We start from the raw sequence: 22,934 nt of genomic DNA, 5'->3' as shown, positions 1-22,934 counted from the left end.
AAATTGGGCAGGAGATCGCAAGATGCATCCGGAATTATAAAAAGGATGGGCCGAATCGAAAACAAAAGGCATCATATTTCCAAACAAAGCTATACATTCTCGAAGAGGCTTGGGAAAGGTTCGGCGAAAATGATGAAAAAATTCAAGGAACGGCCAGGACCGAAAGCTACATCAAGTATGCTGAGGACCTCCGGACCAGTTGCATGAAATATGCGGCAACTTTCGAAAGCAGCCGTGACAAGCTGATGCAAGGCACAAGTCGAAAGGAAGAGGCTCAAGAACAAGTAGAAAATCAAGTTCAAGAGCAATCTCCACTCGTAGTTCCCATGGATAAACGATTAGCCGGATTATGTCGACGCCAAGGAGAACTTTTAGAGTCCGTAAGCGGTGCCTTACGAGAGTTTAAGGCATCCGGGGGAGGCCCAGGAGACTTACTAAAAACTTTATGGGCTCAGGTCCAAGAGATCCACTTGACAGTCTACGAGGAATTCGAAAACCCGATAGACAGTGGATATAACAAGCAGGCATACCTACAACTGCAAGCAGAGGTGCAGAATGCACTTATGGCAAAGGTTATACCTACTACAAATAGCATTGATGTGCAAATGCCCCGGATAAACATTCCAAAATTTGATGGGGATGCAATGAAATGGAAACAATTCCATGATTTATTTTCCTGTATGGTTCATGATACTAACATGCCATCAGTGAAGAAAATGTGGTACCTAAAATCCGCTCTCTCGGGAAATGCGGAGAGATTAATACGCCACATCGAGCTAAATGAGGACAACTACTTACATGCATGGCGCATAATAGTTGGGTCATATGACAATCCTCGGCTCATCGCGAATACAGTTATTCGTCGGCTACTTCATCAGAGCCCGGTCTCTGACAGTGCCAAATCAATACAGGAGCTGTACATAACAACTCTGGAAACCCTTGCGTCATTAAAGGGACTAGGCATCAATGTATCCACATGGGATGCATTTTTGGTGGTGTTGCTGACCGACAAGCTTGACATGACTAATAGAAGTCTATTTGAGCAGACAGTTGGTAATTCAGTAGAGATCCAGCCGCTACAAGTAATGCTGGAATTCTTAGAGCAAAGAATCAGAGTCTTGAGCTCAGGAAAGCCAACGGCAGCATTTAAAAGAGAGCCGAAAAATCTAGCGTGTGCGTCGATTAGCATCAATGTTGTCACTAAAGCGCCACGATACAAAGCTCCGGATCGAAGGCATTGGAGGACAACCAAGAATGAGCAGAGCAAGAGTAACTATTCTCGTTAGCTCTCTTCACGGGGATTTCAGCCAGCGCATAGAAGCGTTTGTGCTTCCCCACATCATTGCTGACCAACCAGCTCAACCACTAACACATTGTGCGTTAAAGATACCCAATGAGTGTCCATTAGCGGATCCCCAGTTTGATAAACCTGGAAGGATAGATCTACTAATCGGCACCGAGCACTATTACTCGCTTCTCCTTCCAAATCAGCAGAAGGTCGGCAGAGATGGTGCCATGCTACAAAACACGAAACTCGGATGGATTGTAGCAGGCAGAGTTAAATCTAAAACTCAATCAGCCACAGCCTGTGGTGTCGGTGTCGGTGAAGAAACTGACGCACTGATTGAAAGGTTTTGGAAGCTAGATAATTTGGAAAACCAGACGAAACATCGATCTCCGTCAGAGGCACATTGTGAGAAACACTTTATAGAAACTCTGAAGAGAGCAGAAGACGGACGATTTATTGTGAAATTGCCGTTCGCCGAGCACCCTTCAGCCCTGGGGGAGTCGAAAGAAATTGCGATCAAAAGGTTTTTAGCACTAGAGCGACGATTAACCGGTGATGTTCGGAAAGGTTATTCTGAGTTCATGAAAGAATATGAAGCCTTGGGACATATGAAGTTTGTTCCAACAACACATGTACCCAACAATCACTACTTCATACCACATCACTGTGTTCTGAAGCCTGACAGCAGCAGCACAAAGCTACGAGTGGTGTTCGATGCTTCATGCAAAACATCAAGTGGGAAATCTTTAAACGACATACTACATACAGGACCCACTGTTCAGAGCGAGCTAATGGCCATACTACTACGCTTCAGAATACACAAGTATGTGTTCACGGCGGACATAGAAAAAATGTACCGGCAAGTATGGATCAATCCAGATAATCAGTTCCATCAGCTTATAGTCTGGAGAAATGATCCATCCGAGGATATTAAGTACTATAGACTTAAAACCGTCACGTATGGAACCAAAACAGCTCCGTTTTTAGCCACGAAATGCCTAAATCATTTAGCAATCCGGTCACGGGACAACTACCCATTGGGGTCTGCGGCGCTTGAAAATGATTTTTACGTAGACGATTGCTTGACAGGTGCTGACTCAGTGGCAGAAGCAGTTCAAATCCAAAGTGAATTGAATAAAATATTGCTACCACACGGTTTCAAATTACGAAAGTGGTGTTCAAATAATGCAGAACTACTACAAGGAATACCAAAAGAGGATACTGTGAGCGATGTTAAGTTGGGTGAAACCTTGGACCAATACAGTGTTAAAACACTCGGTCTCATATGGATGCCCAATAAAGACAAACTTTGCGGACGAACGCAGCAAAGCGAAGCGCTGGTCATCACAAAGCGAGTGGTGTGCTCTGAGTTGTCACAAATCTTTGACCCATTAGGTTTGTTTGCGCCAGTGGTCGTAAAGGCAAAGATATTCATGCAACACCTCTGGGAATCAAAAATGGCTTGGGATGATGAATTGCCTTTAGAACTTCAGTCAGACTGGAAAACATATCGTTCTGACCTGCAAAGTCTAAATAAATTGCAAATTCCAAGACACATATTTGACGGAAAGGTTCCAGTCACGCAAGAACTACACACTTTTGTGGACGCCTCAGAAAAGGCCTATGGCGCAGCAATATACGTCCGAGCAACGTATAAAAATAAGCAAACCTCGGTGAGACTGCTATGTTTCAAGTCCAGAGTAGCACCCACAGCAAAGCAATCCTTGCCCAGACTAGAGTTGTGCGCAGCAGTCCTAGGCGCAGAACTAACGCACAGAGTCAGACAAGATTTACGCTTGTCGCTAGACACGGTTGCGGGGTTCTTTTGGACTGATTCATCCGTCGTGTTAGGGTGGATCAATGCAACAGCTTCCACTTACCACACATTTGTGGCAAATCGGATAGCTAAAATTCAAGAAGTGACGGAGCAGTGTCAATGGCGTCACGTATCATCCGCCAACAATGCAGCCGACGTCTTGTCCAGAGGAACAACAGCTAGCAAACTCTCGAGCAACAGTATGTGGTTTTATGGACCCCTGTTCCTATATGGATCAAAGGAAAGCTGGACAAAGATGCCAGCCATTATTTCAACGAACTTAGAACAAAAAACGAAATTCGCCAGCATGGCGGCCGCTAAAGACATATTCAGAGGGGAGATATACAACTGTAGGCACAGTAACTCCTTCTACAAATTACAACGAATTGTTGCGTACATGCTGCGGTTCTGTTATAAGTCTAATAGAGCGCCAACGAAGGCGCTATGTCTGGAGGAGCTAAGCCAGGCACGCATTATTATCCTGCGCACGATTCAGCAAATCGAATTTAACGCAGAGTGTAACCAGCTCAAACGGTACAAAACAGTGGACAAAAAGAGTTCTCTTGTATCATTGGCTCCCATCGTTGGATCTGATGGGTTAATTCGAGTAGGAGGCAGACTCGAACATTCAAACCTATCCGAAGACGCAAAACATCCAGTTCTGCTCCCCTACAATGACACAATTGTAAAAATGATCTTAAGAGAACTACATGAGACCAACATGCATTGCGGTGCCCAAGCCTTGCGCGCCATTGCTAGGCAACAGTATTGGATCATCAATGACAAAACAATGGCAAGAAGCATTGTACATAACTGCGTGCGATGTACCAGAGTCAAGCCCAAATTAATGAGTCAAATCATGGGAAATCTACCGAGCGAGAGAGTCACACAGGCTCGGCCCTTCTTTAACTCTGGAGTAGATTACTGCGGCCCCATATGGATTCATCACAAGATTCGAGGAAAACGTCCTGACAAGGCCTATATCGCAGTGTTCTGTTGCTTCGCCACGAAAGCAATTCATTTGGAGTTGGTAAGCGACCTCACAACAGACGCCTTTTTGGCCGCTCTCCGCCGGTTTCTTGGACGTCGAGGGAAGTGCCAGACGATCCATTGCGATAATGCAACAAATTTTATTGGAGCCAACAATAAATTAAAAGAGCTCGAAACCAGCATCTTCTCAACCAATGCGCAGGACTCCATAGTTCAGCATTGCAACAAAAGAGAAATAAACTTCAAATTCATTCCCCCACGAGCACCATCCTTCGGTGGCCTATGGGAAGCTGCGGTGAAATCCGCAAAACGGCTGCTAGTATCAATTACAGCCACGGCGTCTTTGACGTTTGAAGAACTCAACACTGTGGTCGTTGAAGTTGAAGCGATCCTCAACTCACGGCCGATTACTCCCATGTCATCAGACCCCACTGACGAATCAGCTTTAACGCCAGGACACTTCCTGATTGGAGAACCACTAACTGCTCCTCCTGATACCAACATCATTCCGGGCGGCAAACCATTAGTAAAAAGATGGGAACTGGTATCACGACTGAAGCACGCCTTTTGGAAACAATGGTCATGTGAGTACCTGCAAGAACTTCAGAATCGACACAAGTGGAAGCATGCATCTCCGAATATTAAAGAGGGATTGTTAGTCCTTATAAAAGAGGACAACGTGCCTGTAATGAACTGGCCTATGGGAAGAGTTCTCAAAACATATCCCGGACCGGACAACCTCGTTCGGGTAGTGGATATCAAAACGTCATCTGGAGTATTCAAGAGACCAGTGACTCGGCTAGCGCCACTGTTCCCAGAAGAAATCAACAACAAGCGCCCATTAGACGACACCCTCAAGGCGGACCAGTCTGATGAGCCGCCTGTACAACGCAAAAAGGAAACACTCTCATCAATGCCTGTGGTTCTAGCGCTTATGTTGTTACTTCCACTAGCCATGGCAACGCCAATTAAGGTAACGGAGTTCAGTAATAAGCCAGGAATATTCTACGAACGGTTGGGAACCACGAGAATGGTAGTGTCAGAATGGACGATGATAGTATACTACGACTTGGATCCCTACTGGAATGATATGAAGGTACTTTCAGGTGGAGTAACGGAACTCGCACACAAATGCCAGGAATTGACCAACGTAGCAGCATGCAGTTCCATCCTAGAACATTTTAAACATATAATTGCAGAACTTGAGGCAGGAAATAACCTGATGCATCACTCTCGGCAACGTAGATCACCGTTTAATGTTGTTGGAACTATGGCCAATTCATTATTCGGTGTACTCGATTCCACATACGCAGAAGAGATGGTCAAAACTATCACTAAGGTGAAGGGTAATGAGAACTTCCTCCTACAGCTGCTTCAGAACCAGACGTCCATTGTTGACTCCACCATCAATTTGGTGCGAAAGGGAAGGTTGGCTACCAACAACCGCTTACGATCTTTGGAACAGCAGATGACCCTCATAAATAAGCAACGAGGACAGTACCAAGGCGCACATTTAGAGCAAGCGTTTATGATCCTCACGACACAATTGAATCTACTTGCAAATGGTTTACAGCGAATGCAGAGTGAGATAACTAATGTATTGACTGATGCTCGCCACAAAACAATCAGTCCAATTTTAATATCACCTACACAGTTACGAGACCAGCTCGACCAAATGCGGGATCATTTACCACCCGACCAGATCTTGCCAGTAGCCACAACGGATGTTGTTCAGCTATACAAAATAATGTATGCGCAAGGCAGTACGACTGATACTCACGCCATTTTTCGAATCACAATACCATTGGTGTCGTCAGAATTATTGGATGTCTTCAGCATCGTGCCCATCCCAATATGGGAATCGAAAGGTTGGACGCTGTACAATCTTCAGACACCGATCATAGCTGTCAATGCCCATAGAGATCGCTTTATTGGGTTTAGTGAAGACGAATTCAAAAGATGCACTTCTATAAAAATTGAGCAGCATATTTGTTTCAATCACTTAACGGCATACAATGTTGACAGTCGATGCGAATTCCAGTTATTTAATAACAAGACTGGAACAGAATGTCACAGAAATCCTGTGCACTCTAGCATGGTGTGGTTGAAAACTCACCAATCTAACCAATGGATCTTCGCGACCAAGGACTCCATGGAACTTCAGGCAGTATGCAGTGGAGTTTCATCAACAGTCAACATAAAGGCGACTGGTATACTGAAATTGCCCATTGGTTGCACAGCACGCAATTTCAATATAAGTTTGACCACATTCGGCACTATGACCACTGAAGTACAAACTTCGTTCAGTCGATTCGGAAATATCTCCGAGCCCCTAAAGCCCATAGAGGAACCATCAGAATTCGGGTTAAGGGCCCAATCACCAAGTATAGACGACACAGAATTAGAGATCCTACAACATCGGTTAGCTGATCTACAAAGAAAAGATGCACCGTACCAACTGGACCACCAGACAACTATGTCATACACAGCATTTGCCATTTCCGTCATCATACTGATACTGATAGGCATTCTCATCATGCGACACAGACGGTCGATTTGGACGCCAAAGCTTAGAGGGACTACAAGAAGTTCAATTCCCGAACCTACCCCAAGACAATTTACTATAGAGCTGGACGACGGTTTAACACCTGTTCAACGGCCGGGAGAATGTTAAGTCATAAGCATTTAATATTTAGGTCACAAGAACACGATTTACACATAACAAAGACACAAGTACAATAAATATATAATAAAGAAAATATTAACCTACATAAAACGATGAACATTAAAAAAGACCAAACACTACAGAAACAACAAACTGAAAAGCAGCAAGAACTGCTGACATTACAAGTTCATGCAACCGACAAAATATTGCAGAATTACACTTTTAAAATTGTTAATTTATCATTTTTATATTTTTGCTATATTTCCATTAATTTACCACTTAAGCAATATCTATGTATCGAATTAGCTATAAATATTGAACCTTTATATGAATAAAATCAGTCTCAGACAAATCTACTCTGAACTCAATAATTTCTCCACGTCCAATTTGTTCAAGTGCAAGTTGCGGCAACAACCCAGCAATCGGTTTATGTACCCTTTGCTTCTATTCAAACATTTCAGATAAACAGCTTTTATCGGTGACAGCGACGCTGGCACCATAGATGGACTTTGGTTGAATAGTTTTGATTGGTCAGAGCTTTATGCTGACATGTAGGTTCCCAGGATGGGCACTTGTTTATGAATTTGGAGCAAAAGGGGTTTGATGTTTACGTCTACTGTCGTCGATAAAGGCGTGTGAATGGTTTATGTCTATGTTTATGTCTGGATGCCAATGATAATGCTATGGGAAAGGGTTTGTGTCTAGCCTATTTGAATTATTCCCACAGTAGGCTCTGGAATGTTGTTTATATACGATTTGATAGGTATGGCAGGGTATACTGGTTTTATGGGGGATTCGTTATCTAGGGTATTTGCAGATACATTAAGTGTATCTGTGGATACACTACTCGCCCCTCCTTTAGAAATTTCAACATCCTTGTTGAATTCGACAACAATTTCTTTGTGGTTGGCTAAACGCTTATAAGTGAATATTATATAAATTGTTATGCTTACAACTATAAGTATTAGGCTTATAAATACAATCCATTTGTAGACAATATCTTGTTTTTGTTGTTTGATTAATGATTCTTTAAGTTTTAAAATTGGTGTTGGTTCATGTAGAGTTACATTGGTACTTGACAATATTATTTTATATTCATTTATATTCTTTGAAGTAGTGAATTTGATATTTCTTATTTCAAGTGTACATTGGCTTAATTGTATAATATTATTTCCTTCAATTGTTTTATTAAATAATTCACAATTTTGGTTAATTTGCGTTTTACTTAAATTATATGTTATTACAATATTTGGTTCAATGTATTTTATAAATTCTTTTTCTGAAATAAAAGTGTGTTGACAAATTGCTAATTGATTTGTAAGGATCTTTGAAATACATTGTAACTGACCAACTGACCCTAAATATTTTTGATCCATTACATCCACTAAAGGATTTGCAGAATTTTCCAAATAATAAACACTTTTATTATTATTCATAAAATATTCAAATTTATCATTTATGTCAATTTGGCGGCCTAAATTATCTGGATATTTAATTATTCTGTATTTTTGAGTTTCATTAAAAGATGTTGGTATATGGGCTAAAATAAAAGTATTTTTGGTTTGACTGCATATCCAAGCTGAAGTCTTTATTGATAATAATTTTTCTTCATTAATGTCATCTAACTCTTCATGTTTTAATATTTTAGGATTAAATATTCCAATTCTTGTTAACTGAATCCCCATTTGTAAATCTTCAATGTATTCTAGAAAAATGTGTAAAGAGTATCTAAAAAGGTGCAAGGCTTCATTTTCCTCTTCTTCCCGTATTAATTTATTTATGTCTTCTGTATGTTTATTTATTATACCAATGATTTCATTAAGTTCTGAATTTTCTATCATATTTTCTTTTATATTATTTAATTTTACTTCTAATTCTTTTTTATCTTCTTCTGTTAGTGTACCAAACAAATATTTGTGAGCTGATCCTACAATATTTACTAATCCCCGTTTTTGTCTATTTGATGGGATAATCCCTTTTATTTCATGTTTTAATTGTTTAAGTGCTAATGCTATATCTGGAATTGTTTTATATAAATTTTCATATTTTATAAATTCTTGGTATGTATTTAATATTTTTGTTTGATTTATTTCTATCATGTGGTGTTCGTAATTAAGAGGTATTTTTATAGTTCCTGTATTCAATAGTAAATAGCCATTTTTTGAAGTAATTGGGACAATACTAATTTGTTGAGCCGTTATTAATGGTAACGTTGTCCATGGTACTATTATTATCACTTTCAATATCAGAGTCAGAATTTTCAACATTTCTGGAATAACGAGAAAAATTGCGTTTTTTAAGTTTTTTAAATTTACTTTTGTGTTTTATTACTTTGTGACCCCTATTTATTTCCTGCCAGTGTTTTTAATCTTTTTGTATAATTTTTCCTGTTTTCTTAAATGGATTAACAAGTTTCGGCTTACGTTTCATATCTTTTTCAACTTTTGCATAATTTAAATCTACCTCATACTCTTCCCGTTTTTCATTAATTTTATCAATTTTTGATTCTTTTATTTTTTGGACATTTTTATTAGGTTTCATACCGAAAATAAATATTTCAGCAGGTGTTCTACCTGTAGTGTCATGTGTTATTTCATGATTTTAAACATATGTAGCTTTTTCGATATTCATGAGCTTGTCTTCAGCATCATTAAGTGTATTTATGATTCGTAATTTTTCATTAATTGTTTTGTGAACTCTTTCTATATCAGCTATACCATTCTTGCTACTAGTAATTTCGATCTCAATATTTTCTTTTTCTAACCAATTTTGTAATGATTTGCATACTAATCCGGGATCTTGATCCATTTTTATTATTTTTGGTTTACCTAACATATTAAATATTTTAAGTAATGCTTTTTTACTTTCGATCCAATCTGTGGTATGAGTTTCTATAATTGAAACAAATTTTGAATAGATATCAATACAAGTTAAAAATTTTCTTTGATCAATAAAATAATAGTCAATTACATATTTTTCACGGATATTTTTACTTTCAGGGGTTTTTTCAAATGTTAATGCTACTTTTCTATGTTCTGCCTTGCATAAATTACAAATATCGCATTTATTAATTATATTTTGGATTAATTTTTGTGCATCTGGAAAATAGTATTTAGCTTTAAAATCTTCATATGTTTTTTTAATACCTTGATGAATAGTTTTCTCATGAATATTAATTACTTTCTCGTGAAAATCTGCGTAGGTAGATATATTAGGAAGTATTACTGATGTTTTCATTAATTTTTTTCCCAAATTTGGTTTAATTAATTCCATGAAAGCCCTTTGAAATATTGCGAAATCTTCGTCATTATATATGTACATTACAAAATTGTGTCCACATACAAATTTAAGAATAATATCTTTTGCTGTACGTTCCGTCATGTTACTATATTTTATTGTATTAATTGTTTTATTAAAATACCGGACTAATTCATTACTATCTTCATTTCCCTTTTCAAATATTAATTGGTGACTGAAAACATTAATTGGACGCTCTGTAATCTGAATACAATTGCCATTATCTTCTTGGGCGCTATGTATGAGTAGCTCCTGTGCTTTGTAAATCATCTTCGTTTTGAAATGTTTCTTCTAGTTGTTCATTATTTGATTCTTTTTTAGGTAGCCTAGATAAGGCGTCTGCTACATAATTTTCCTTTCCTTTAATGTAATTCATACCACAATCATATTGACTAAGATATATTTTCCATTTTTGTAATTTCATATTAGGTTCTTTAATATTGTGTAACCAAACTAGTGGTTTATGATCGGATGTAATTTTAAATTTTCTTCCAAATAGATAGGGTCGGAAGTACTTAGTTGCCCAGACTACGGCTAATAACTCTTTTTCGATAGTTGAATAATTTATTTCATGATCATTTAATGTTCTACTTGCATAGCAAACTGGTCTACCTTCTTGAGCTAGGACAGCTCCTAAAGCATAATTACTAGCATCAGCAGTTAATTCAAATGTTTTTTCAAAATCTGGATATCTAAGGATTGGATCATTTGTAATTAGTGTTTTTAATTTTTCAAATGCTTCAACGTAATTATTATCTTTGACATTTATTTTTGAACCCTTCTTAAGGCACTGGGTCATTGGTTTAGCAATTTTTGCAAATTCTCTAACAAACTTTCGGTAAAATCCACAAAGACCAATAAATGATTTAATTTGTTTAGGAGTACTTGGAATTTTAAAATCGTGAATAGCTTGAATTTTATTTGGGTTTGTTTTAATTCCTTCAGTAGTAATTATATGGCCTAAAAATTCTGTTTCTCTTTTCATGAATTCGCATTTATCTAATTGAAGTTTAAGATTGGATTTTCTTAATCGGACGAAGACTTTTTGAAGGGACTGAATATGTTCTTGTAAGGAGGTCGAAAATATAATAATATCATCTAAATATACTAGGCAATGAGTTCCTATTATATCGTGAAGAATATTATTCATACATCGCTGGAATGTAGCAGGAGCATTTTTTAGACCGAAAGGCATTCTAGTATATTCATAGTGTCCTTTCTTGGTGGAAAAGGCTGTTTTTTGAATTGATCTTGGGTCCATTTCAATTTGATGGAATCCCTTTGCCAGATCTAACGTTGTAAAATATTGACATTTTCCTAACTTATCTAGTATTTCATCCATATTGGGAATGGGGAATTTATCGTCAATAGTTATCTCGTTAAGTCCTCTGTAATCAATAGCCATACGAAATTTTGGAATGCCCGATGCATCCATGGGTACTATTACTATAGGACTACAATAAGGAGATTTAGATTTGCGGACAATACCTTGTTTAATCATATCTGCTATTTGGTTTTCTACTTCATTGTCATAAATATAGGGATAAGTATATGGTCTTCTATAAATGGGATCTTCATGTTTAGTTTTTATTTTATGTTTGATTTCATTTGTGAAGGTCAAATTGTCACCCTCATGATACTGAATATCAAAGAATTTGGACATTAGAGAATGTAGTGCCGATTTTTCCTCACTGTTGAGATGATCATCTCGAATATAACTAGTTTTTAATTCTGTTTCCAATGCGTAAATGTGTTCTTCATCCTCTAACATGTTTGTATAATTTTTGTTATGTTCCTTTATTATATTGATCATTGGAAATTCGTAATTATTTAGTTTAACAGTATTCTTTCCAAAATCTATTTGGGCTGATGTAAGGTTTAAAATATTACGTCCTAAAAGAAAATCGTAATGATTGGAAAATTCTTTGACAAAAAATTTTTGTTTTGATTTAAATAATTTTGGAATTATAAATTCAATGGATTTATTCAAAGTGACTGAATTTCCTACTGTTTGAACTTTTATATTATTCTCTTTAATTGGATATTTTAAAAAATTTTCATTTATTAAACTTATACTGGAACCTGTGTCAATAAGGCAAATGCATGGTCTATTATCAATTTTTATTTTTATTGCTGTTGTGTTTCTTCCGAGGCTTGTGTCTGAAAATTTTCAACTATTTCCATTGGTTCTGGTCTATTCTGTTGGTCTGATTGTTTTTGAGGAACATTAACAGACCGATTATAATTTGGAGAGTTTTGACCTGAAGGATTTTGAGATTATCTATAATTATTATTATAGTTTGAATTAAAATTTCTATTTGAATCAAAAGTATTTTGTCTTTGTTGATAATTATATGTCCCACGATTATTATAATTTTGACTCCTATTGTTTCCTACATTCTGATTGAAATTTTGGTTTCTGTCCCTTTGATTATTATTAGAATTATTAGTATTAGAAGTATTAGATGTGGAGACCATTGGTATATTATATCGATTTTCAACACTTCGGGAAAAATTATATATATCATCATCATCATAAAGACCTACAGCTTGAGCAGCTTGTTTTAATTTAGTTGGAGTTTATATATCGTATTTTCATATAGATATGTACACTCGTAATGGTAATTTTTCACGAATTACTTCTGCTATATGATCACCTAATATTCTTGAAGACTTAACTTATTACAAATTTTACTTGTCTGTTTGTCTAAATCATCAATAAACTTACGTAAACTATTTTGATATTTAATTTTATGTAAATCCATGATCATGAGATGTGGGGGTTTTGATGAGTTGAATTCACTGATGAGTAAGGTTCTTAATTCATTCCAGTCCTGGGTTGAATTCCTAAGAAGAATTGTACGTGCAGGTCCAACGATGAGGTTTAGTATAGCTCCTTGAATGATTTCATTCTGAGTAGACGATGTTGTTTTGTATTGGGTAATCAAGTTATCAACACTTTTTATAATTAGTGCTAAATACATTGTATCACCATCAAATTTGTCAATTTGTTTTAGTTGCATGAAGAAATGATTCATATTGCTGTCAGATAGGATGTGCCTTGCTGCAGCTGATGTGGATGCTTGTTCAGATTGCATTTTAAAGTTTATTTATTTAATTTGGTATATATATGTTTAAATTGTCTTGATTATATTAATAATTTTATTTTATTTGTTTATTTCAAATAGACATTAGAAATCCTTATTCGTGATTTAACTAATGCTGAGTTCACTGGTATTAAAAATGTTTTTATTTAATGTTTATTGCACTTCACACTAGAAATCCTCATTCGTGATTTCACTAATGTTTAGAAATGTTTATAGATTCGTTTTGCGGATACAATAAATTCGCGATGTATTTAGTTCGATACTTAAAACACGCGAGGATAATTGTATCCTACCGACTGCGCCAATTATATGTTTTAATTCCCGATTTAAAATAAAAAAATAAAAATTAGGATTTTTATTTTATAAGTTTTATTATTAAATTCAAGAATGAGTTATAAAGATATCCTATTGGATTGATCGTTGATTATAAACTGATTTTACAAATTCAATTTTCTTATAACTATAGCTTTTATCGGTGACAGCGACGCTGGCAGCATAGATGGACTTTGGTTGAATAGTTTTGATTGGTCAGAGCTTTATGCTGACATGGATGGGATGGGCACTTGTTTATGAATTTGGAGCAAAAGGGGTTTGATGTTTACGTCTACTGTCGTCGATAAAGGCGTGTGAATGGTTTATGTCTATGTTTATGTCTGGATGCCAATGATAATGCTATGGGAAAGGGTTTGTCTATTTGAATTATTCCCACAGTAGGCTCTGGAATGTTGTTTATCCCATTCGACCCCGAAGTTGCCTGTGAGCAATTTCAAAAGTTTAACGGCTATCGGTAGTCGGTGCTTTTGTTTTTGTCTGCTTATTCTTCGAGATAACGGTGCTTTGATGTGTATACTTATAATGTAAGCAAAAAAAATTCTAGTTTGCGCATCATTTGACGAAATTATTTGGAATGTGCTGGACGTGCCTCGCGTAAAAAGTGTTTGTTGTATTGTGAGGTATATTCAAAAAAAAGTGATTTACTTTTAAATTATGCATTAAAAGTGGAAGAATGTGAGTGAAATTTGTTAATAAATGAATTCTTTAATGCATGTTGTAGTTCAATCTAATTGATTTCTATTAAAAAACAGCTGAGGAATTTTCAAAGTATTAAAGTTGCTTGTGAGCAACCTTGGGCCATTGCACCACCAAAATATGAGACCAAAAGAAAAAGGTTTATCAAATGATGATATTGAGAGAATTGTCAACTTCGATTGGGATGTCTCCAGTGACGAAGAAAGTGGTGATGAAATGGAAGACATCTCTGAAGACAGGGACAGAGATAGAGACAGGGATAGGGATAGGGATAGGGAGAGGCAAGGTGGGAGGGGGCCGGGGGATAACGGAGTCGTCAACAATCTCGGCAAGGACGTGCGCGGCAAGAAGCACGACGTCAATATCAACATCATATCCGACGGGGGCACTGGCCACGCCCACCCGCACCGCAAACTGGGCGGCGGTGCCAGCGGCAGCGCCAGCAGCAACCGTTGCCGCCAGGTCCAGGGTCCGGGTGGTCAGGGGTCAAGTCCGGGGCATCGCAGCTCCCTGAAACTGACCGCCGAGTGCCTCTCGAACGTCACGGCCTCCACCTACTGCATCGGGAATGGGAGCGGAAACGGAACCAGCATCGCCATCCCGGACGACAGCAGCACCAGCAACTACGGGGACGGGGAGGAGAGCTTCGTGGTGAGCAGCATGATGGTGCCGCCGCAGCGGTGGCCTCCGGGCGGCGTCGACCTCCTGCGCCACAAGGACGTCTCGTTCAGCGAGTGCAGCAGCAGCACATTCTCTTCCAGCACTTTGGAACGGGACCTGGAGATCATGGACCAGCTGGAGCGGGAACGGAGCATGGACATCCAGGAGATGTTGCAGCGGGATCGGGAGAGGGAGCGGGAACGGGAACGGGAGAAGGGGGGTCGTGGGCGGCAGCTGCCGGACATCGAGAAGCTATATGCCCAGCGGTCGCCCAAGGGGGGCGGCAAAGGGGGCGTGGCCAGGGACGGCAGCGGTGAGGGCGGCCTGGCCCTGGTCCTGCCCGGCAGCGATCCCCTCAGCAGCCTCTCTCAGACCCAGTCCCAGTTCCTGGCCACGGAGTACAGCCTCTGCTCCACTCTGGAGACTAGCGGAGGGTCAGTGGCGCCGCCGTCGGACGAGATCCTTCCGAAGGCGTCCCAGATCCGGCAGAACATCGAGGAGGTGGACGACGAGGAGGTCGTACCGCCGGACTTCTACGACAGCTATAACAGGAACCCCAATGTCAAAATGTATTAAATGTAAAGTACACCTATGCTGTAACAACAATAAAAACTGTTGTATGTCTCACCATACTTAAAAATTGAAAATAAACAAAAATAACCATCAAATAAAAATGTGTTCTTTAATATACACTATGGCCCAACGTTGCCCACAAGCAACATCCGGTAGCGCCCAAACTAGTGGGGGTGGGGAGTTCAAACTTTACTCAAATACTGCTTGGCCCAATACAAACAGAATACAACAAAAAAAAATTTTTTTTTTCGACAGGGAAAAAGTTGGGGTCGAAAGGGTTATATACGATTTGATAGGTATGGCAGGGTATACTGGTTTTATGGGGGATTCGTTATCTAGGGTATTTGCAGATACATTAAGTGTATCTGTGGATACACTACTTGCAAAGGTTCCAATCCAGAGAAAGCTATAGTCATCATTCTCTGAAAGGAGTTTGGCGCTATTTTTAAACTGAATGGTAATCGCGTGAAACGATTTGAAACATTATTCGTTGAAAAGGATGTTATATCTCGTGAATTTTTTTCGAGTTAAATTTGGTGAAAACCGGACATTAAGTCGAGACATGAGAAATACTTTGCTCTACCTAGTTGATCTAAAATGTCATCGATTCTAGGGAGTGGAAATTTATGAGATAAGAGTTTTTTATTAATTTGACGATAATCTATTACTAATCGCTAATTTGGGAGTGACTTTTTTGGTACTAGCAAAAGTGGGCTATTATAAGGTGATACAGAGGGTTCTACTATTTTATCATTAATGAGTTTTTGGACTTGTTTTTGAATTTAGTCTTGTTAACTATGAGGGTTTCTGTAATTTTTTGTATATACGGGTTCATCATCACTTAATCTCAGTTTTTGTTCGTAGAAATTATTTGTAGTGATCGCTTCGGTTTCTAGTCCGAATACATCACTATACTGGGTGCATAATTTTGTAAGTTGATCATTGAATTGAGGTGGGAAGTTTTTTGTAAGTTGGGATAATACAGTTTTTTTACGGTTTTTGGGGTCTGTTTTTACTACATCGTAGTTTGAAAGTGGTTCATGATGAATATTTTTAATATTAACTACCTGATCTATATTTGTGGTATTTAGTAGTTTTACATATGCATTCTGGACTGTTGCTATGGTATTTGCTATATAGATACCTTTATGAATCTCTTGATTCGGAATCAATACACTTTTTTCTTCGGAATTTATCTTAATTTTTCGGATGACTTGGGATCTTGCTGGCAGAATTAGGGAGTTGTTGCCAGAACTGTATGTTATCGGAACATAAATTGGACATTTGAGATTATTTGGTCTAATTACAAGCCAGTCTTCAGAAGGCTTGAAGTCTAATTGACAATTGTACCTTTTGATAAAATCTATTGCACTATATGGAATTGCACTATATGGAAATCGTGTGGGATGATGTACTTCGAAGTCTGAATTTCAATAGAAGTTATGCCTTTTGATCTTGGTTTATACCCTGTATGTTTATGATATGATTATCTTGAATGTTTTGAAAATTATCAGAATTTTCCTTTAATGCGGAAATTTCTGCAGCTGTATTCTAGTAGTAGAAAAACTAATTCTTTTCCTGTTGCTGCGTTTATGAAACTAACGAATGTACTTTGACTGAGATTTATAGTGTGAATTTTGTTGTATTTTACTGACGTGTATCTAAAGGTGTTTGCGAGTTTTCCGAATTCGTTTGGGCTATCCTAATATTGTTATTTTGGTTATTATTATTATTACCGTTATTATTGTTGTTTCCCCTACGGCTATTTCCGCCGCGGTTGTTTCCACCACGGTTATTTCCGCCGCGGTTGTTGTTTGTGTAATAACTGTTATTTTGGTTACCGTTATTTCTGTAGTAGCTAGTGTTTTGATTATAACCGTTATTTTGGTAATATCTGGTATTATTATAATTACCACTACCGCTATAATTGTTTCTGAAATTATTACCGCGATAATTATTTCCTCGTTGGGTGTATAATATTGAATTGGCATTAACTTTTGTATTTCAGTAATGCATTGTATGTATTTTGTGACGGCTTCATTCATAGTTACGAAAGTGCCTGCTTCCAATATTGTTTTGAGACGGCCATGCCTACAGTTTTTAACCATTGTGGTGTTGGCCTCCTTGGTACTGAATTTGTCAGCGTGTTAGGAGTTTTCTTAAGTTGTCTATTTCCGTCGTGAATTTTTCCGCGGTTTTGCCTTTCTGGGTTGTTTTCGCCATTTTGGCTTTAATTATGTCAGAGGTTTCTCCGACTATAGTGTCTTGTAGCTTTCTGATTATTGCTTCTATAGTTCTTTCATTTTGGACTCTGTATGAAGTTGATCCAATTATTTTGGATTTAATTACTTCTACTGCCAAATTCTCTAATGTGCCTTTCGTTAGGTTAACTAACCTCAAAGCTGTTATAAATCTTTGAAGGTGGAACCTTTGCCCTTTAAATTCAGGAATGGCATTCGATATTTCTCTAATGTATGCTCTTTGGGCAATGCTCTCGTCAGCCATTGTGATTGGTTTTAATTCTACAATGCTGTCGTTAAATTCAGAGTCGGTCAAGTCCTGGTCTGATAATTCAGATTGAGTAAGGACTGCCGGAATCGTAAGGTTGTTAATATCGCTTTCTTCTATTTCTTGTTGGTCAATAACTTCTTTTGATTCTGGTTCGTCACCAGCTTCTATTGCTATTGAAGTATTGAGAATAGTAGGTATTGAAAGATTCTTTCATTGAAATATGGGTCCTTTTCATATGTTTTGTTTATGGCTCTTTGTGTAGTCATACTCGAATTATTTTTTTTTTTCAATTTTCTTTATTTTATTTATTTTTATTTCATTTTATTTTCATTGTACATAAAGATTAGATTATTCAAGAACATATGAAATCGTTTTTATATCAGAATTTGGCAGTGAGCGTTGTTATTTTTTTTTTGTTATATATACTATATATAAAAAATTTCTTTTTGTTTTTGTTTTTTATATTTTGTCCAGATCGATAGCCTGGCTTTTATTAATCGCTCTTTTTGCTATACATTTATTATGAAAAATGTATGCTTTGTACAAAATGAATGCGATCAAAATGAATACAATAATTGATAATAGGATATTTGTCAATTCTGTGTTCATTGTGTTGGACTCAATTTTATTATTACATTTGCTGTGGAGTCCACGTGTTTTTCATCTTCTAAACCCATTTTGGGTATTTTCTCAAAAATTGGTATATAATTTTTTGTGTAAGTCCTATAATTTAATTTATTATTTCATCTCATAAAAAAAAAAACTTGCCCTATTGGCTTTATATATATTGTGTTTTGTTTGTTCTTCTTTTTATTTTTTTTTTCATAAAAATCTGCCTATATTTTTTTTATATATATTGGTTTTTTTTTTGTTCTTATTTTTTTTTTTACATGAAAAACCTGCCTATTTTTGCGCGGTTCCCACTGCATACGTACAGCCCACCTCCCGTCCAACCGACCGAGGGACGCTGCCGCGTAACGTACGGCTCGAATCGCGGGAATAGATCCGAGATAGATAAGCGAGGATTAGGAGAAAGATATCACGAGGAAGAGTGTTGCACAGATAAGGCGGTTAATATAAGCGATTTAAAATTGTTAGTAGAGCAAAGTGACAAGATGTGGTAGAGACCATTGTAGTCCGAACTTAATACACTGACCGGATCGTGTTGGGCATATGTCGAACTACAATGGCTGAGGAGTAGAGGACGAAAGTTTCTCGTCCTTCTATTAGGAATGTTAAAATTTAAGCGTGTTAGTAAATGCTGGCTGTCTATATTTCCATAAATAAGATTATATAGAAACATGACAACCAGCATCGTTCCACGGTTTGTTAATGATGGTAAGTTGATTAGTAAAAGTCTACTATGATAAGAGGGGAGGTAAAGATTTGCATCCCAATTAAGTCCCCTAAGCGCAAAAGTAAGGAAGTTTTTTTGTACAGATTCAATGTGATCTTGGTGTACTCCATATTGAGGACTCCAGACACACGATCCATACTCAAGAATCGGACGGACCAGTGATGTATATAACGTGACCATCTTTTAATAAAACCAAGCACACCCATAGCTTTATTAACCATGGTAGATACATGGTCGGTAAATTTAAGTTTCAAATCTAATAGGACACCTAGATCGTTAACCTGAGTTAATCGTTCTAAGGCGTTCCCATAGAGAAAGTACATAGCGTGGTGAGGACTAGATCGGTAAAAACACATAAGTTTACATTTCGATCCATTAAGCTTTAGGTTATTTGCTAAACACCAATTTTGAAGTTTATCCAAATCGGATTGAAGTCTAGACTGGGCGCTAGTGAATTTATACTGAAGGCATAGCTTAACGTCATCAGCGTACATAAGTACAAGTGAATTAGTTAAGGCAAGGGGCAAGTCGTTAATAAACAGAGTAAAAAGTAGAGGTCCAAGATGGCTTCCTTGGGGACCCCCGATGTGGCGCGGACTAAACGCGAGGTAACATCTTTAAAGAAAACACGTTGGGTTCTCCCTGATAAGTAGCTCGAAATCCACGTAGGAAGATCAGTTGGGAATCCCAAAAGACTGAATTTACTTATAAGAAGCGAATAGTTAACAGAGTCAAATGCTTTAGCGAAGTCAGTGTATATGGCGTCTGTTTGTAAGCCATTCCGGAAGCCATCCGTGATAAAAGATGTTAGCTCCAATAAGTTGGTAGTGGTGGAGCGGCGCTTCATGAAGCCATGCTGGCACGGAGTTATTATTGAAGTACATAGGTGTTGCAAATGTGGAGTGATAAGTTTTTCAAAAAGCTTTGGAATTGCTGACAATTTAGAGATGCCTCTATAATTAGCAGCGTCGGATTTTTTTCCCTATTTTATGCAGCGGAATAATAAAGGATACCTTCCACATAAGGGGAAAGATCGAAGTTTCCAGCGATAGATTAAAGAGTTTAACAAGCGGTTTGCACAGTGCCTCGGCGCAGTACTTCAGAACACAGCCTGGTACTCCATTAGGGGCTGACGAATACACGGGCTTAACCTTAAGAAGATCCGATAACACACCATTTTGATCGAAAGATGGGCAAAATATAAGGTTGGCTGATTGGATATTATAAGTGTAAGGCTGAGCTAAACTGCTGCTAGGTGAATAGGTAGTTTGAAAAAACTGTGCAAAGAAATCGGCCATTGCCTGATCGGTGTTCGCATAAGAGTTCTCAAACGTAAGCAGTGGGGGAAAAGATACATGTTTACGCTTAGTGTTTACAAAGTTATAAAACTGCTTCGGATCCTGAGTAAACTGAATCCTGCAGCGGCGAATATAACTCCTATAATATTCTGCGTTATGCACGGTGAAATTGGACCGAGCTTCTAAGTATCTTGAATAACTAACTGTACAGCCAGATAATCTATGTTTGTTTAAAAGTCTACTCATACTATTCTTTAAATTTATAAGGTGCCTTGTATACCAAGGCGGATTAGTTGAAGCGGACGGATATTTCCACGGCACGCAAGCGTCGAAAAATATGTTCAAAGTGTAATAAAATTTTTGTAATGCGATGTTTATATCCTCGCATGCCAGTAAATCAGACCAATCAAATTCCAAAATTAACTTGTTTAATTTCATAAAGTCAGCCTTACGAAAGAAACGAACTTTCTGAGATTTAACTGTAGACTTAAGGTCAATAAAGTAATTATTTTCGATTGAAGCCTCAAGAGTGGGATGATATGGATCCTCAGGGTTAGAAAGGGGCAAAGTTCTGGAAAGAGTAAATCCATCAGGATCAGAAACGAAACATAAGTCCAACAGCCGACCTAAAGAATTTCTAACGTGGTTAATTTGCCCGAGTGACATGTCGAATATGCCCTCAGGAAGTCATGGTGGGAGTTAAGCTGTAAAGACGGTGAATTATCAACATTTGACCACATAAGTTCTGGGATATTAAAGTCACCCAGAGCTATCAGCTGGTCACCATCAGACAGACGATCGAAAACCAAACGAATAGCGGACAATTGTTGCCAGTATGTTGGCGGTTCGGACAAAGGTGGTATGTACGAACAGGTAACATACAAAGATTGATCGGACAAAGTGATTTTGATGCAAAGAAATTCAATGTCACCAAACTCTTGTGATTTTACTTCTTCAGAAGCGAATTTGGAGTCTACAAAAATTAGCACTCCTCCTCCCCTTCGCAAAGTTCTATCACATATAAAGGTGGTGTACCTACTAGGAAAACCTTCGGAGCTTAAGATCTCCGGCTTTAACCAAGTTTCTGTAAATACTATAATGTGGGATGGGAAACAAAAATGTGTTTCGATGGTGGGATCACCTGCAAGGGTTTTGGTGCCGCCGTAACTAATACTGCGGCATCAGTGCGTACCGGGGGTCCGGACGGTTTATTACACTGTTTGGTGACTGTTACAGGAGTTTGAATTATTGGGTCTGGGATCACTTGAAGCGATGCCACAGAGGTCATATCGGACAATTGCTCATTGATTCCGAGACATTCGGAAGCCGAATTTTTCTCAGGTCCGGCCCTTGGGGTGGCCAGAGATATAAGCGGCTGCATAGTTGTCAGCTGAGCAGGCTGAAGATTATTCGACCCGAGCACATCACTAAAAGCGGATTTCTTACGCTTTGGAGACTCGTTAAGTAGTTGAAGACTACTAAGCTGTGTATCGAGCGCACAGAGTTGGTCATTGATTTTTCGAAAACCACTAATCAACTCCTTGAAACCGCTTTTAGTCTGCCTCATGAACCACCTCATTTCGTCCTGAACAGCACGACAACCGTCACAGCAAAAGTGGAGACCAGATCTACGTGAGATTGCATCCGAAACTGAGGCCATGAACCCGGCACACTTAGCGTGTAAAACGTTTTCACAGAGCCAGCTATGGATGGTAGGCTGGGAAGACGAGATTGTCTTATTACAAGACTTCAACGCACAGACCAATTTAAAATCCATAATTATTAAAAATTTAAATAATTAATTTATTAAAAATTATTTAAAATTAAATAATTAATTTATTAAAAATTATTTAAAATTAAATAATTAATTTATTAAAAATTATTTAAAATTAAATAATTAATTTATTAAAAATTATTAAAAATTAAATAATTAATTTAATAAAAATTATTAAAAAAATTATTAGATTTCATTAATGAGGAACCTTGAACCACTATACCAAGGAAACCAAAGGGGGAGATGAAAGAGAGCAGTTGGTGCAAGCTAGTAAGATTTTTGTATGGTTTTCAGGCTACACGCTAATCGGTCAACTTTAATGTCGCTCAGTTTTACAAGAATTTTTTTATACTATAAAAAAATAAATTAAAAAAAATATGCAACGCAGTGCATGGGGGAAAAAAAATTTTTGCTCTCTTTCTTCGCAGAACTGTGATTCCAGGGGTCCTCTGCAGTCATTGGGGCATCTCTTCTTTATCCTTGGTAACTCCTGCTTTGGCGGTGGATTGTATTTTATTGTGTCTTTGGATATGTTTTGAATTGCAGTGTAGGTGGATGTGTGTGTGGCT

General features: G+C 37.8%; 1 protein-coding gene across 1 annotated transcript; it reads left to right on the top strand.

Moving 5' to 3' along the window:
• The first annotated feature begins 13,886 nt into the window (after positions 1-13,886).
• Positions 13,887-15,511, top strand: LOC116656510. The gene is made up of 2 exons (XM_044718133.1): positions 13,887-14,171; positions 14,249-15,511. Exon 2 carries the CDS (start codon positions 14,313-14,315, stop codon positions 15,426-15,428), a length of 1,116 nt encoding a protein of 371 aa, XP_044574068.1. The 5' UTR covers positions 13,887-14,171; positions 14,249-14,312; the 3' UTR covers positions 15,429-15,511.
• Positions 15,512-22,934: the final 7,423 nt, after the last annotated feature.

Source organism: Drosophila ananassae (genome assembly GCF_017639315.1).
Source record: "Drosophila ananassae strain 14024-0371.13 chromosome Y unlocalized genomic scaffold, ASM1763931v2 tig00000188, whole genome shotgun sequence".
NCBI classification, from domain to species: Eukaryota; Metazoa; Arthropoda; class Insecta; order Diptera; family Drosophilidae; genus Drosophila; species Drosophila ananassae.
Note: the sequence above shows the minus strand (reverse complement) of the source record. Positions and strands in the feature narration are given on the sequence as shown.

Coding starts and splice junctions, on each gene's coding strand:
- LOC116656510 (XM_044718133.1), top strand. CDS start 14,313: ATGAGACCAAAAGAAAAAGGTTTATCAAATGATGATATTGAGAGAATT.